General features: G+C 35.4%; 1 protein-coding gene and 1 long non-coding RNA gene across 2 annotated transcripts; one reads left to right on the top strand and one right to left on the bottom strand.

Annotated features, from left to right (window-relative positions):
- Positions 1 to 1,097: 1,097 nt before the first annotated feature.
- Positions 1,098 to 4,718, bottom strand: LOC127626859 (uncharacterized). Its single transcript, XM_052102952.1, has 7 exons — positions 4,681 to 4,718; positions 4,512 to 4,577; positions 4,001 to 4,057; positions 3,691 to 3,760; positions 3,265 to 3,455; positions 2,708 to 2,867; positions 1,098 to 1,234 (listed from the first exon to the last, which is right to left on the bottom strand). The coding sequence occupies exons 2-7, from the start codon at positions 4,551 to 4,553 to the stop codon at positions 1,134 to 1,136; spliced, it is 621 nt and encodes a 206-aa protein (XP_051958912.1). The 5' UTR covers positions 4,554 to 4,577; positions 4,681 to 4,718; the 3' UTR covers positions 1,098 to 1,133.
- Positions 4,719 to 9,576: 4,858 nt separating this feature from the next.
- LOC127626861 (uncharacterized) lies at positions 9,577 to 13,622 on the top strand. Its single transcript, XR_007968497.1, has 3 exons — positions 9,577 to 9,690; positions 11,639 to 11,781; positions 12,466 to 13,622. It is a non-coding gene; the product is annotated as an uncharacterized LOC127626861 (long non-coding RNA).
- The last annotated feature ends 438 nt before the right edge of the window (positions 13,623 to 14,060 follow it).

The following is a 14,060-nucleotide window of genomic DNA, read 5'->3' as shown; positions in this document are numbered from 1 at the left end:
CACGAATCGCACAGAAACACCGGCGCCAGAAACTGAGGTAAGCATCTTTGCTTAAGGTGTTTTTGTGTGATCTGTGGTAGCGAGTCCGGTAAGTGGCTTCCTAAGACTTTTGCCAGTCCGAACATAGAATAATTAGAACTAATTGGCTAAAATAGAGATGAGTTCCAGATTTCAAAGAATTTGGGGTGGGAATGTTATTTAAAGAAGTCGAGAAGCGACTGAATGTTTTTTAAAGAAGTCGAGAAGCGACTGAATGTTTTTAAAGAAGTCGAGAAGCGACTGAATGTTTTTAAAGAAGTCGAGAAGCGACTGAATGTTTTTAAAGAAGTCGAAGCGACTGAATGTTATTTAAAGAAGTCAGAGCGACTGAATGTTTTTAAAGAAGTTGAGAAGCGACTGAATGTTTTTTAAAGAAGTCGAAGCGACTGAATGTTATTTAAAGAAGTCGAAGCGACTGAATGTTATTTAAAGAAGTCGAAGCGACTGAATGTTATTTAAAGAGTCGAGAAGCGACCAAAAGTTATTAAAAAGTCGAGAAGCGACTAAAAAAAGAGTTGAGAAGCAACCCTGGGCCTGGAGGTGAGTCGAGAAGCGACAACGCGTGAAAATTCCCGGTTAGGTGCATTTATTCAAGGTTTGGCCAAGAAGTGGCAGAGAAAATCCTGTACAGGTGAAAATCCTAACTCGGGTCCCAGCTAACACAAATACGTAACTGTTACGTAACTGCAACGTAATCTGGTGACCAAACTTTCGTCGTGGCGACGTAATTAGTTACGTCGTGGCAACCGGAAAAGTGAAAGTCCCAGATACGTTGTTACAACGTAACTTTGTGACGTTACCAGTTAGTAAGCACGACGTTGTGACAACGTAACTTTGTGACTTTACCAGTTAGTAAGCACGACGTTGTGACAACGTCACGTTGCGACGTTACCAGTTAGTAAGCACGACGTTGTGACAACGTCCTGTGCTGGTACTAAATATGTCATTTTCAAGGCGGACAGTTGGTGTCCTCATTTGCCCACACCTCATTTAAAGACTATTTAAATCTGCTGAATGATGAATGCATACTCAAAATTAGGTAAATTCAGCTAATTTATTTTGAAAACAACAGTACACAATAACATTTTAATTAATTATAACACAATTATAATTCGTTTGAACAAAGAAGGGGAATGTAGAGGAATGCAGAACAAGCGAACTACTCCAATTCTGCAGGGCCTACTGGCAGTCGATCCTAAAGAAACAGCACAACAACAAAACAACAGGTTAGTCATTTTCATTGTAACCTTTAAATAAGAGTTGTATTAGGCTAAAAATGGCAAAATAAGGGATATATGATATTAAACTGTGTCACATTATTTTTTGCAAAAAATGCAATTTATAAACTGGCCTTTTGCTCCAAATGGCGAAATTCTGTCTTTGATGTGCACTGGGGAAAAAATTGGCTTTTTAAAAAAAATCTCACTGCAAGCTCTTATTGTTCCTTATAGGGAATATGATAACGTCTACATGAAATTCACGCACCGTGAATTTGTCGAGTTTGTCTGATAGTAACTACATAACTCTGCCTTAACCCCGCAGCAAAAGTAAAACAAATCCGAAATGACTCCAAAGGAGCAATTGCTGATTGGTTGTTATTATCCGCCTTTAAGATAACGTCTGTTGTAACGACTCTGCAGAGGAAATCTTTTCACATGAAACGTTTTTTCTTCCCTCTTCACAGGAAATGTTCAGTTTCTTGCTACTGCTAATTATTCAGGAATAATATACCATTTTAAAATCTTCTCAAAGACAAAGGTAAGTCTGATTTTGATCTAACCTTATCCCGTGTGGTGATTTATGTTTGTTGATTAAATGTTGCATATTGTGAGGAAACTCATAGGCTTAAGGTCACATAAATTACAGAGATTTTGCAAATTAAATCGAGGACATAATATTAGGTTTATTGATATTTAAACATGCACATGAGCTTAGTTATGGGAGCTGTCCAGGGTGATGAAAGCAGTTTGTAACATTTTCCTAACAAAAATGCTGTGAAAATGTTGACTAACGTGGAAATTGTGTTTTGGGCTTAACTTATCTTAAAATAAAGCTCTTGTTCTATTTAAAACAGACGTTAACGTGGGCATTTGTGGAGAAAAAAGTTTACAGACCGGTAATGTAACTATACACATTTTATTGTTGTTATTTTTTATTTGTTTTTATAGTCCTGATAAATAATATCGATTGGAAAAAGCAAAAATGAAATGCTTTTCATTTTAAGTCAGTCCTTTTCATAACATCTTGAGAATAAGATGCAACTCCTGTGACAATCAGGGTTTAATATGAAAGGTAAAGAGACATTTTCTCGTAACAACGAGATGTTATGTCGATAAAAATGAATCGCGAGACTTACAGTTTCAAAAAGTGCGGTTAGCAGTGTGTCTATTGCATCACCCGACCCGTGCGATGGGTTTAACAAGGTTTAGGGGAGAATATAGGCTGAATAGGCACTCTTTGAGATCCAGATTGTGTTCGTCAGTAGAGTGAGTTGATTATTTCTTTGATATGGAAATGTACTATTCATGCAAGTACTATGAAACTTGTGTAACTTTTGAAGTGCATGTTGATTTATTTGTGTTGTAAATTATATGCAAGAAAGAAATTTTGAATGACATAAAAAGAAATGTTCATTCTTTACAATGTTATTTATTTTTTTCAGACTCACGTTTGATGACTTTACACAGAGTTGTGTCAATCAGAGGCATTTTCTCCCTTTTCCCCTTCAAACTGAAGTGGCTCCACACGATGTTTGTCGCTACTGCCCGCATCACTCTCCTCACACAATCCCCTGGATTTGCCCCACCAATAAGGCTGAGATGGTGAATCTGTGAAACATCATGGTTTGGCATGCAGGTTAGTACAGTCAACAAACTCATAGTCATTGTTCATTTCTCATTGTCACAATTTAGTTGTTGAATATGTTAAAGTAGAAACTTACATAATTGTATATATTAATAAAGAAATTGTGCGTATTTGCTACAGAAATACTGTATCACCGATTTATAGATTTTATTTATTAGGAATGAGGAATTCATTAAATAATTTATTAAATAAATATGACTAAAAAGAATTGAAATAATAGTAATGCTACTTTCCATTGCTTGTAAATTAGTGTTAAAAAACAATAATGACATAACCATGAATGTGTTTTGTAATTGTTAAATCATATTTAAATAAATAGAAGGTAATTTTATGTGCCCGGAAAATAACCAAAATACTCACCACTCTCTTTCTGAAATCCGAGTCTTTAAGACGGTTGTCAAGGGCCTCAAGCTCCTCTTTGTTCTGAGCAATATTGAGCTCCAGGATGTCTTCCGCTCTCTGATGACCCTGGCATTTCCTCAGTAGGATGAGTATTTCTCTCTGGGTGGCTGCCAGGCTGTCTACTTTTCGTAGCAGAACCTCCAGTGTTTCTGTAATTAGAGAGCACCAGTTACACACTTGGTGAACCAAAAAGTAGCATAATATAGTGTAATATATTAACTACAATAAAAATATCATAAACCTGTCTAATTGGAGGAAAAATGACCTTTACACCATAATTCACTTAAAACGCTATCTAAAGGAAGAACTCAGTATCAATATGTACTCTTTTTCTTTTTATAATTTACATTCGATGCATTTGTTTCTTAGGCCTATAAAATGTACCTTTAAGCTCACTCTTTGTTGGGTCGTTGGGTCTTCGTGTGGTCAGCCCTTGCAGTTGTTTGTCTCTCCTCTAAAAAAGTTATGTAATGTTATACAACAAGCACTCACTTTGAATTATTCTGTGTGGGAAAAGGTATCTTGTACAGACAATTTGATTCCTCATGATATGACCTATTTACCAATGTTATTTTGTTGCATACGCAATGTTATTATCATTGCCTCATCTAACTTCTAACATCAGTTACTTTCAATTCAATCTAAAATCAATTCAAATAAAGTTTACAGATGTTGAATACAAATAAAATTTTACCTTCAGTAATATATTCTGCCACAGACACAGAATGAAATATGGGTGATTCATCAAGATCTGCAAGCATGATAAAAACACAGTTGTCAACTTGAACCTTGAAAAACATCATATTGAGACGAATCCACTAAGCGGATATGCCACTTTTGCCTGTGATATTTTACTACAAAAACCTGTCTTAGTAGGCACCAGTAGAATGTTTTAAGCAGTTGCAATCTGAGTATCTGAGTTGTCATTCTTTTCTGTACAACAAGTACAACATTTATATATCTGACAAATTATTCTTAAATAATTTAAAATAATACATTTATTGTGAAAATTATTAAAAGGAAGTTTCTGTATAGATAATGGCAGCAGTAATTTATCCAATAATAATTTCCATTGCCCGATTTGCATGGTTCTTTTGTCAATTTGGCTATAAACCAGCACAGACAGTGTACACAAAAATGTCAGTGGGCGTAATTAATTCTTAGTGAATTCACCCCATAGAGTTAAATAATTTATTCAATTCTACCTTTAGATAAATCATGTGATGTACTGGGATCTGAATGGTCATTCTGGGAAGACTCTTTGACTTTTTCTATTTTGAGAATACAAAGACAAAAAGAAGTACATGTAATTGCAGAAAATATATTTTATGTACTCATGGTACTATACTGTTTGATTTGTTTGTACTAATGTACTTGGTTTATGTTGGGGTGGGATGGGAAGTGTAGCCTCTGTTGCTGTATCAATGAAATGTAAAATAACAAATATGTTTCAGGGGGGAAATTTTCATTTTAAACATTAAATTTAAATAATTTATTTAGTTGTTTAAAAAGAGCATACAAATATACTTATACCTTTGTCTGGCCTTTTCTTTAGGTTTTTTTAGGAAATGGTCCATCTAAATAGCATGCAAAATGTTAATTTACTTTAACCTGAATTTAAATTTCCATTTGTTGAATGGTATTTAAAATGGTACCTTGATGCTTTCTTTTTCTTGGGGTCAGCCCTCAGTGGTGTCTCATCTAAATAGATCACACATTATTAATGTGCAGTTAGCAATGTATTCTTTGAAAGTTGATAATGATCAGATTTTTTCTGTTTCACTATCAGAAGATCTTAATGGACTACACAATACTCAAAGACTGAAAGTAATGCATACCATCGCTGCTATCATCATAACGGGCAGGTTTTTTTGTGGCCTTTTTCTGTAGGTGTCAACATCACTCTCCACAGCAGAATGATATTATTTGCACCACTTGAGGGCCTTTGCAAAATTGTCTGAAAATATAAAGCCAATGGTAAAACAATTAAAATATAATCATAATGTACAATCAGATAATTAAAGTATCCTCAAATAAATTAATCATTACCATTTGCCAATTTTTTTCATCAGGAATGTCTTCTTTTTTTGCCCTTTTAGTGGGGTTTGTAGGTGGCCAGTAGCTGTATTGTTGCTAGCATGCGTCCAGTGAAGTCAGAGACATTGTTAAAATATTTATATACATTTCTTAATTTTTATATTTTTGATCAAGATTATATTGTTGATGTGGAACTTCTAAGTAAGTACATTGTTATAAAAGATTCACTGCTGGTGTAAGATGGCCATGAATGTCACTGTGTCTCCATTTTCGATCTTGATTGCTCTCTTTTCAATTAGTTTTTGGAGATCCACCTCATTGTCGTTTGTTTTTTACTGAAGTTGTACACCCCCAGAAGGAATGAGGGGCAGGGCTCAATGAACAATGGTGCAGGACTATGATAAATTCTGCAAAGAACATGTCCATCTTTCTCCTCATCATTGGTGATCTCGCAGCCATTGTCATCATCTAGGATGAATGCTCTATCCTTGCTCTTCTTTGTTTGTCTGTCTTTGTTGTTTTTAATTGTGGATGCACGTCTTTCCTCAATCCTGTTGGCAATCTGGCTAAGAGGGTGTGTTCCACTTCGTACCATCTTCTTGATTGTATGCAGGTATGTTTCGAATTTAAATGCACTGCAGTTGTCCAGACCATGAAATTGTATAGCATCATCAGTGATGTGGAGCATTGAGTGGATGTTGTACACTATGAACTCATTTCCATAGAGCTCTCGTCCTCTGCTGACAAAGTAGCTGAGCAAGCATCTAGCATATTCTGAGTGCTTTTTGACCAGTGTTGGGGAAACTAAAATGCACATTGCCACACTGAATGCCAAGAAATGTAGGTACATGTCATGCCCAAGAATTCCTTTCAACACAAGCTTGCCTGTATACAGCAAGAATTGACGGAATTCTGTTGCCTTCCATCTCTCCAGCTCATCCAGGCCTCGAGGGGTGCGAGCAAAAATGGAAGGAATTTGACTCCTAAGCTGAAGCAACCTAGAGCTGACTACTTGTTTTTGGGTGGTGGAGAGCCTGACTCTTCTTTCTCCACGGGTCCAACTGACAAGAAGCCTCTTCATCACCCCCAAGCATGCCTGATGCATGTAGTCGATTGGGAAGCTTTTGACCATATCAATGGGCAGCTGGATGAGTGGAGTATTGGCATTGTGATGCTCAGGCTGAACTTGGCTCCTAAATGAATCATCTGTGCGCAAGGTGAGGTTTTCTGTGGCTGGAAATGTTACTTTATTAAACCATTCACCTTTCTGGTCACATTTATCACATCCATAGTACCCAGAGCACAGCTTTGTGCCTCGTGTAAAGGCTTTTGCTGGAGCATCACACACAATGCAGAGAACATTAATAGTGAAATTTCTCTCCTTATACTGAAGGCCATGAGACATCAGATCATTGAGGTCTGCAATAACATCATCTAGGAAAGTCAGATCGGTGGGTTTCTTGTTTCCGCATGTTAGCGTTGCTGGAAAAACGATGATGGGCTTGAGATGGACAGCGCAGAGCACAGGCCACATAACTTTACTTGAGCTCTTGAACAATGGCAGGCCATCAATGTTGAATGACAGATTAATTGTGTCATGGTCCAGGATCTCTTCAACAGGGTACTTATACAGTTTGTCCAGCAACTGTTGACGCAGTGGGTAATGCAAATACTCCATGCCACATTTCTGCATTGTGGTTATTTTCCTAGGTGTTTTGAGCAGAGTACGAGCAGAGGATGGAAGATTAGTGTGGCCATGTTTCTGAAGAATTTTCAACAGATGGTCAACAGCATTGTTCTTTACTTCGAACTGAGAAGCCCAGGATGCCAGTTCTGTTGCCAGGGATAAGCTTGCCATGCTGTCTTCCTGGTCAGATGTACCATCTTTTTTTCTGCAATGTCCATGACTTCCTCTAAGTCATCCTCCCAGTCAGTTTCTTCTGAAGGCCAGGATGCTTCAGAGGACATTGGAGATGAAAGGTTCATTGTGTTCTCCGTGGAACCTAAGGTATCACCTGCATCCCATTGACCTTCTGTGACTGTTTAGGACTCTTCCAGACTGTCCAATTCAGTGTTGTTATTTTGTGTAGATATCTTTTGAAGAACACGTTTAGTTGCTCTCCAGGATCTTAGATACTGCCTCGAACGTTCTATTTTGTCCGCACTCATTGTTAAGTCTGTAAATATTTTAGTGTAATGTCAGAATGTGCTTCTGTTTTTCTAACAACAAATCTCACTTATCATTTTTGATTGAATTATTCTGATTACTGTATTTTGATTACTGTGCAAACCCATCATTAAAAACACATGAAGTTACTTAAAATCTTAGACTACATAAAAGTCTTAGATGACTACATAAAAAATAAAAATAATAAACAAAGCTTGAAGTGAAGCCAAAGAATATTACTTACCTTGAAGTAAAAGATGGTAAGAAAATAAACTCAATGGAGGAGGCACTTGAAAACGATGTAAAAATCTACTAAATTAAAAAAAGATAATCATTGGGTTGTTTTAGGTAAATGCATTGGTATCATGAATCGAAAAAGAGATCAGAAACTGCAAGAGCTTTTGAAACAAACTGAATCATGAAATCTATATGAGTCTCCAGGCCAACATCTGACTTATAACTTTACTAAGAATGTATCTGGTAGGCATTCAAAACATATACTTACAAAGACAAAGTCAGCTATGTGCTAGGGCTCTTAAAAGAGCCTTTGGGGTGTAGTTAGATGCTGTTGACACACAGGGAAAGGGAGAGAAAGTAGAAACATGTCTAAATATGAGTGAGATATGAATCTGTACGAATTAAAATGCATTAAATTCCGTCAATGATTTTTGACTAATCAGGATGACTGCTAGCTTACTTATCACTTACAATAATCAGACTGCAATATATACTGAAAAAAGAGAAGAGAATAATTATTTTCATGGTATAAATTTCAAAAAATAATAAAGGCTCTTGATTTATTAATATATCAATTGCATCAAAAATGCATGAGAATGCAGTAATGCATCTGATGAGAGTTTACAACCCACTAACAAATAAGAAACCATATTAAGTCAATAAAATAAATTTTCTTTCTTGAAAATACTACTAATTAGTATTATTATTTTTAATACTGTTAACAATATTAATAAAATATAATTATAATTAAGAATAGTATTAATAATACTAATAATAGCTTATTTTATTATTATTTGCGTTTAATTATTATTATTATTAACACTGTTAACAATAATGATTGAAATAAAATATAATCATAATTATTGTTGTTATTAATAAAACAATATTTATATTTATACATATTAAATGTAGTGGTATTAATAATATGACAGACAGACGGATGGCTGTCATTATAGATTTCATTATAGATCTGATCTCATCTTTACAAGCCACGTCTCTCGCTCTCACGGGCTTGGCTGCGAGCGCGTGAGCGCTGGCGCGTTCACCTGAAGGACGTCACACAAACTTAACGGCATTTAACGGTATTTTATTATAGCGACTAGTAGACGGTGGGAAAAAAACGGAAAACCATTGTTTATGTGAAAAGTATAGTGGTACATTTACTGGAAAAGACAGTTAATCAATTTTGTGACAATTAAAAATGTTCATTAGGTGAAAGCGGCAGTTGTTTATCTTATTTATCTGGTTACCCTGAGTAGGGGCCTATGTCTATAATATAGTATGCTATAATTAGATTTTATTATTTACTTTCTTCAAAGTTTTAAGTGTTATTTACCTTTGTAGGGGGTTCGTATGTTTTAAAAGTCATGTACCTAAATCAGTTAAGTAAAAAGTACTTTACCTCAGAAATACTGGTAGAATAGGATGTCCACTTACAATGAAAACCGGGTTCTGCTTACATATGGTCACAACCCCTGCTTATATATGCCCGCTGGCAGGTTTCGCGGGCTTGGCACGCGCACAAATATATATTATTTTATTTTTATATTTTTTATATGTACATTTAAATAATGATACCTTGCGTTAGCTTGTCAAAAAGTGATATACCACAACCACAATAATCTAGCAGGGTAAATATAAGTTATATATAAACTTTAGAATATAAATATGTTAACTAAATTGGCTAGATTTACGAATTAAAACTAATCGGTTGTCCAGTCAGTGTTGGGTGTCTGGAAGGGATGGGAAATATACATAACATATAATACATATTCAACAACCCATAGGTGGCGATATGCGAGTCGCCAAATTAAGCATGCATGCAAGCGAAGAATCAGTCCACAGACGCGAGTTATACCTTTTACTGTCTGGAGTTTACTCTATCAACGCGTGGCAGCCTTTATGGTGGAAGCATTCACCTTTGATGTGCAAAAGGTTGAGAAGTAAGTAAGTATGATATGGAATAATATGTGGAAATGTATGTTTTTTTCATAGTGTGATCGTTTGTGGGATTGTGAGCGTTTTCCCTGAGCTGTCTAACGCGTTTTGCACGCGGCCCTGTTAAAGGAGCTTTATAATTTTTTTAAATGCAGTGATGAAATCTATCTTATAGAATTTAAAGTAAATCAAACATGTAAGAGAAGTGCAAGGTGCATCCAAATGTTAATTAGTTTTGAATGAAACAGTTTTGCATACAAAAATAACCTACAGGAATCCTGCAGGGTTTTTTGGAAGATATTGTTTTATTTATACTCTGACAATATGTGCAGGAAATTTCTACAGGTTTTAGAATGAACCCTTCAGTACAACAGAAACATGCAGGGAAGGCAAGTTTATTAATATAGCACATTGCATACACAATGGTAATTCAAAGTGCTTTACAGAGAAGAAATTAAGAAAATAATCAAAAGAAATAAGAATAATTAAAAGTACGAACAGTGGCACAATGCTCATTCAGTAAATCATATAAACAGATGTGTTTTGAGTCTAGATTTGAATGTGACTACTGTAGGAGCACATCTGGGCCCGTATTCGTAAAAATGATTAATGCAAAGAGTCTAATCTAGTGACAAAATCCTAAGAAAGTTCTTAGAAATGTGGGTGTTACTGTTTACTCTTAAAACTAAATAAAAATCCTAGTAAGGTAATTCAGAAAGCATCTTAACCCTTAAAAGAGGTCTTAAGGTCAAAATTGTTAGGAGTACGGACGAGGACTTTTAAGAGGCTTAAGAGTTTTTTTTAGCAGAGGAGAAAATGACAGAAAGACGAAGAGGGAGAAGAAATGTTTTGCATACAATGGATCACAGTGTGTTGATAAGATGCTATAAATTAGATCTAAATGTAACTGGGAGCCAGTGTAAAGATCTGAGGACTGGTGTGATATGTTCACATTTTCTGGTTCCTCAATCTGGCAACAGTGTTCTGTATGAGCAATTGTTTTATGGTCTTTTTGGGAAGTGTTGTATTTCTGTTCCACTGTAATACCTCCTTCTAAAACATTTTCATAATCCACTTACCTTTAGATTAAAGATGCAAGACGTCAATCCAGGGTCGTCAGCAGAGCATCTAACCAGTTCAGTTCTAGTTTCGGTTGCTAGGGGCATTTGCTAATATTACTGTTTTATTACTAAAATTCATTTAGTATTAATAGGGAAAAATTACTCATAGTCTTGTTTAAAAAGGTTTATGAATCATCACAACATGATTTTGTTTTCTTTGGAAATTTTTGTCTTTGTATGATTCTAAATATTTTTAAAGGCAAAAAATACAAACACTTAAAAGTCTTTACCTGAATTGCGGCTCTTTTTGCGTTGTCCCTCTGGAGGTATTCAACTATAAGATCGTCCATAAAAATATCAACTTTGTCTGTGACAAGTAATTTCTTGTACTATTTTCATCTGAGATGAAGCCAAAATTAGAGGGGTAAAAATGACTTTAGTGAAAGTGAAGGCCAAATACTCAGAATTTGGCCTCTGCACTAACCCATCCAAGTTAGTTTACACATTAGGAGTAGTGAACAGTGGGTAAAGAGCAAGGGCACCTCAGTTTTTTCCTGTCTGTATTGAGACCTTTGAGTTACAAGTCTGACTCTAACCATTAGGCCACAACTGCCTTTAGAGAAATGGCAGCATAGTTATTTTATTTTTACACAGAGATTTGTAGATCTATTAGTAAAATCTGTTGACTAGCAATTTTTGTTGCATTGTATTCCAAGAAATATTAAAGGCGTCTTAATATCCTTTTAAAATTCTGGTTCTTAACTAAATGTTATTTTGGTATCATCATTTTGAAGGCCCTATACAGTTTAATTCTAAGAATGAATTGTTCAATTTTAATTAATGGTCTGAAAAATACATACATTTGCTAAATTTAGTTTTTCATTACACCCAGGCAGGCTTGGTTTGGAAACTGCTCTACAATGTCCAATGGGTGGCTCAAGAAGGGAGACATTTGGATGTCCTCAGTCTCCTGACGTCTGGTCACTTCAACACAATGTGTCATTGAGTGCGTACAGTGAGGTTGTCCACCTCTGGGTAAGTCTCTCGCCCAGAAACCCATGTGCCCTTCTGTGTGCATTTGTATTGATGTATCAATACTCTAAAGTTTATACCTTGATCAGCAATGCAACGATTGGCTGGCATCAAGACAGCAACATAACACCATGTAATTAAAAAGAAAACGGCCAAGCAGGCAAAATTAAATGAAATGTCTAATAGATAAATAAAATGATTGTTACACAATTCCTAATTATTACAAATGTTCACTAATTTGTGTATTTGAACAGGCTTTACTTTTTCAGTTCCAAGAATATGGCCTATTGTAATGAGCAATTCACATTTCTTTAGGGCCAGGAATAAATTAATAACATTTTTACATTATTTAATGTGTAAGGCTCCAATAAAATTAAGATAATTATTCCCTCACAAATAAATCTCTCAATGAGTAAAATCGACTCTATTATTATGGACTACTAAGAACAAGTACATTTATACTTTTAATGATTAATTTCCCTGGTTCTGTAGGGTGTCATGTACCTGCCCTTCTGCATGACACTTCCTCATTCTAACGTCCGTGGTAACAAAGCTAAAGGCACATCTCTTCACCTGAAACAAGATGCTAATAAATGCTAGATAAATAATAGATGATGATGATAATGATTATTATAATTATTATTATTATTACCATTATTATTTTAATATCCTATCATTATTTTACAGGTCTTCATCTGTTGCAAAAGATTTCCTCATTTGGCTGGTTTGGAAGGACCGAGTGTCAGCATTACAGGAAAGGCACAGATGGCTGAAAGCTGGTTAATGACACAAGTGTCTATATGCATTAATCAGTGTCATAGTTGAATAGGGCATATACATACTCAATCCAACACACACACACGTGTGAGCACAACAGATAAACAGGATATCTGACAAGGAAGAGCAGAAGGGGTTTTACTTAATTTCTTTACCAGAGGCAGATGAAATACAACACAAGTACCAGAGTTTAGTTAAACATGAACGTTTCTGAGTGTCTATGGAAAAGTGCAAAACCAAACTAACTGGCTATGTAGGTCTATGTAGGACACATGCTGAATAAATTCTTGAAACTGCGAATAATAAGTAAGGGATAATGTAGAGCAAGGCGGTTGTTATAGCGAATACAACCCCGACAGGCTGATCAGGAGGAAGCGGAGGGGTCTTGAATCAGCCTGAAGGGGTTGTATTCACTATAACAACTGCCTCGCTCTACATTATCCCGCTTATTACATGGCTACCTACCAAATAAATAAATAATTTGACACAAAATATTGATTTAAAAAGGAGTTTATTGATTTAAAAACGATTGTATAGCTTCTGCTAAAGAAAATAGTCTGTTCCGTCTCTACGGTTAGAATCCTGCGTGTCCATGGCAACGTTCTGCTTTGCATGGCAACGGTGTGTTATCCTTAGAGTAAATTTTATATAGGTTTATTACAAGCCATGTAATAAACCTATATAAAATGTACTCTATATTACAAGTGACAAAACATTTTTATAGGAATAGTGCAACCAAAATGGAAATTCGTTCATTATTTACTTCCCATGTCACTCCAAACATGTATGCCTCTGTTTCATGGAACACAACACAGTGAGAAGATCGACAAAGCCCTTAAGACCACCATAGAGTAAAAGCTGTAATAATTTATCAGTTAATTATTATAATTTTTTTTTTTTATTAATTACTTTTAATATCTAAATAATTGCCAAGTGAAATCAACATTACAGTGTCATGCAACATTTAATGCTGTAACAAAACTTTCTGTTCCATTTGTTCCTGTTTTAATAAAACTTTTAAAGCCTGTTGTGTAGTTGTATTGTCATTTTGTTTAGTCTTTCCCTAAAGACTATGACCCAAAAAAATTGTTTGTATGGTAAAAAAAAAAAATAATCTTTCATATTTAAATAGTGTCTGTTACAGTTGGTAACTTGATGGTAATAAAATTACAGACATGCGACGTCGAGACTACGTTGTCAGATGGTCATGAAATTACCAAAACGTCACGTAACTGGGACGTATAGTTGGTTACTTTGTTACCTTAGGAGACCGTACTGACGACGTTGTCAGTTGGTAATTTGATGGTAATAAAATTACTGACATGCGACGTCGAGACTACGTTGTCAGATGGTAAGTCATGAAATTACCAAAACGTCACTTAACTGGGACGTAGTTGGTTATTTTGTAACCTTAGGAGACCGTACTGACGACGTTGTCAGTTGGTAATTTTGATGGTAATAAAATTACTGACATGCGACGTCGAGACTACGTTGTCAGATGGTAA

Source organism: Xyrauchen texanus, chromosome 33 (genome assembly GCF_025860055.1).
Source record: "Xyrauchen texanus isolate HMW12.3.18 chromosome 33, RBS_HiC_50CHRs, whole genome shotgun sequence".
Lineage (NCBI taxonomy): Eukaryota > Metazoa > Chordata > Actinopteri > Cypriniformes > Catostomidae > Xyrauchen > Xyrauchen texanus.
This window is presented reverse-complemented; position numbering and strand designations above follow the sequence as displayed.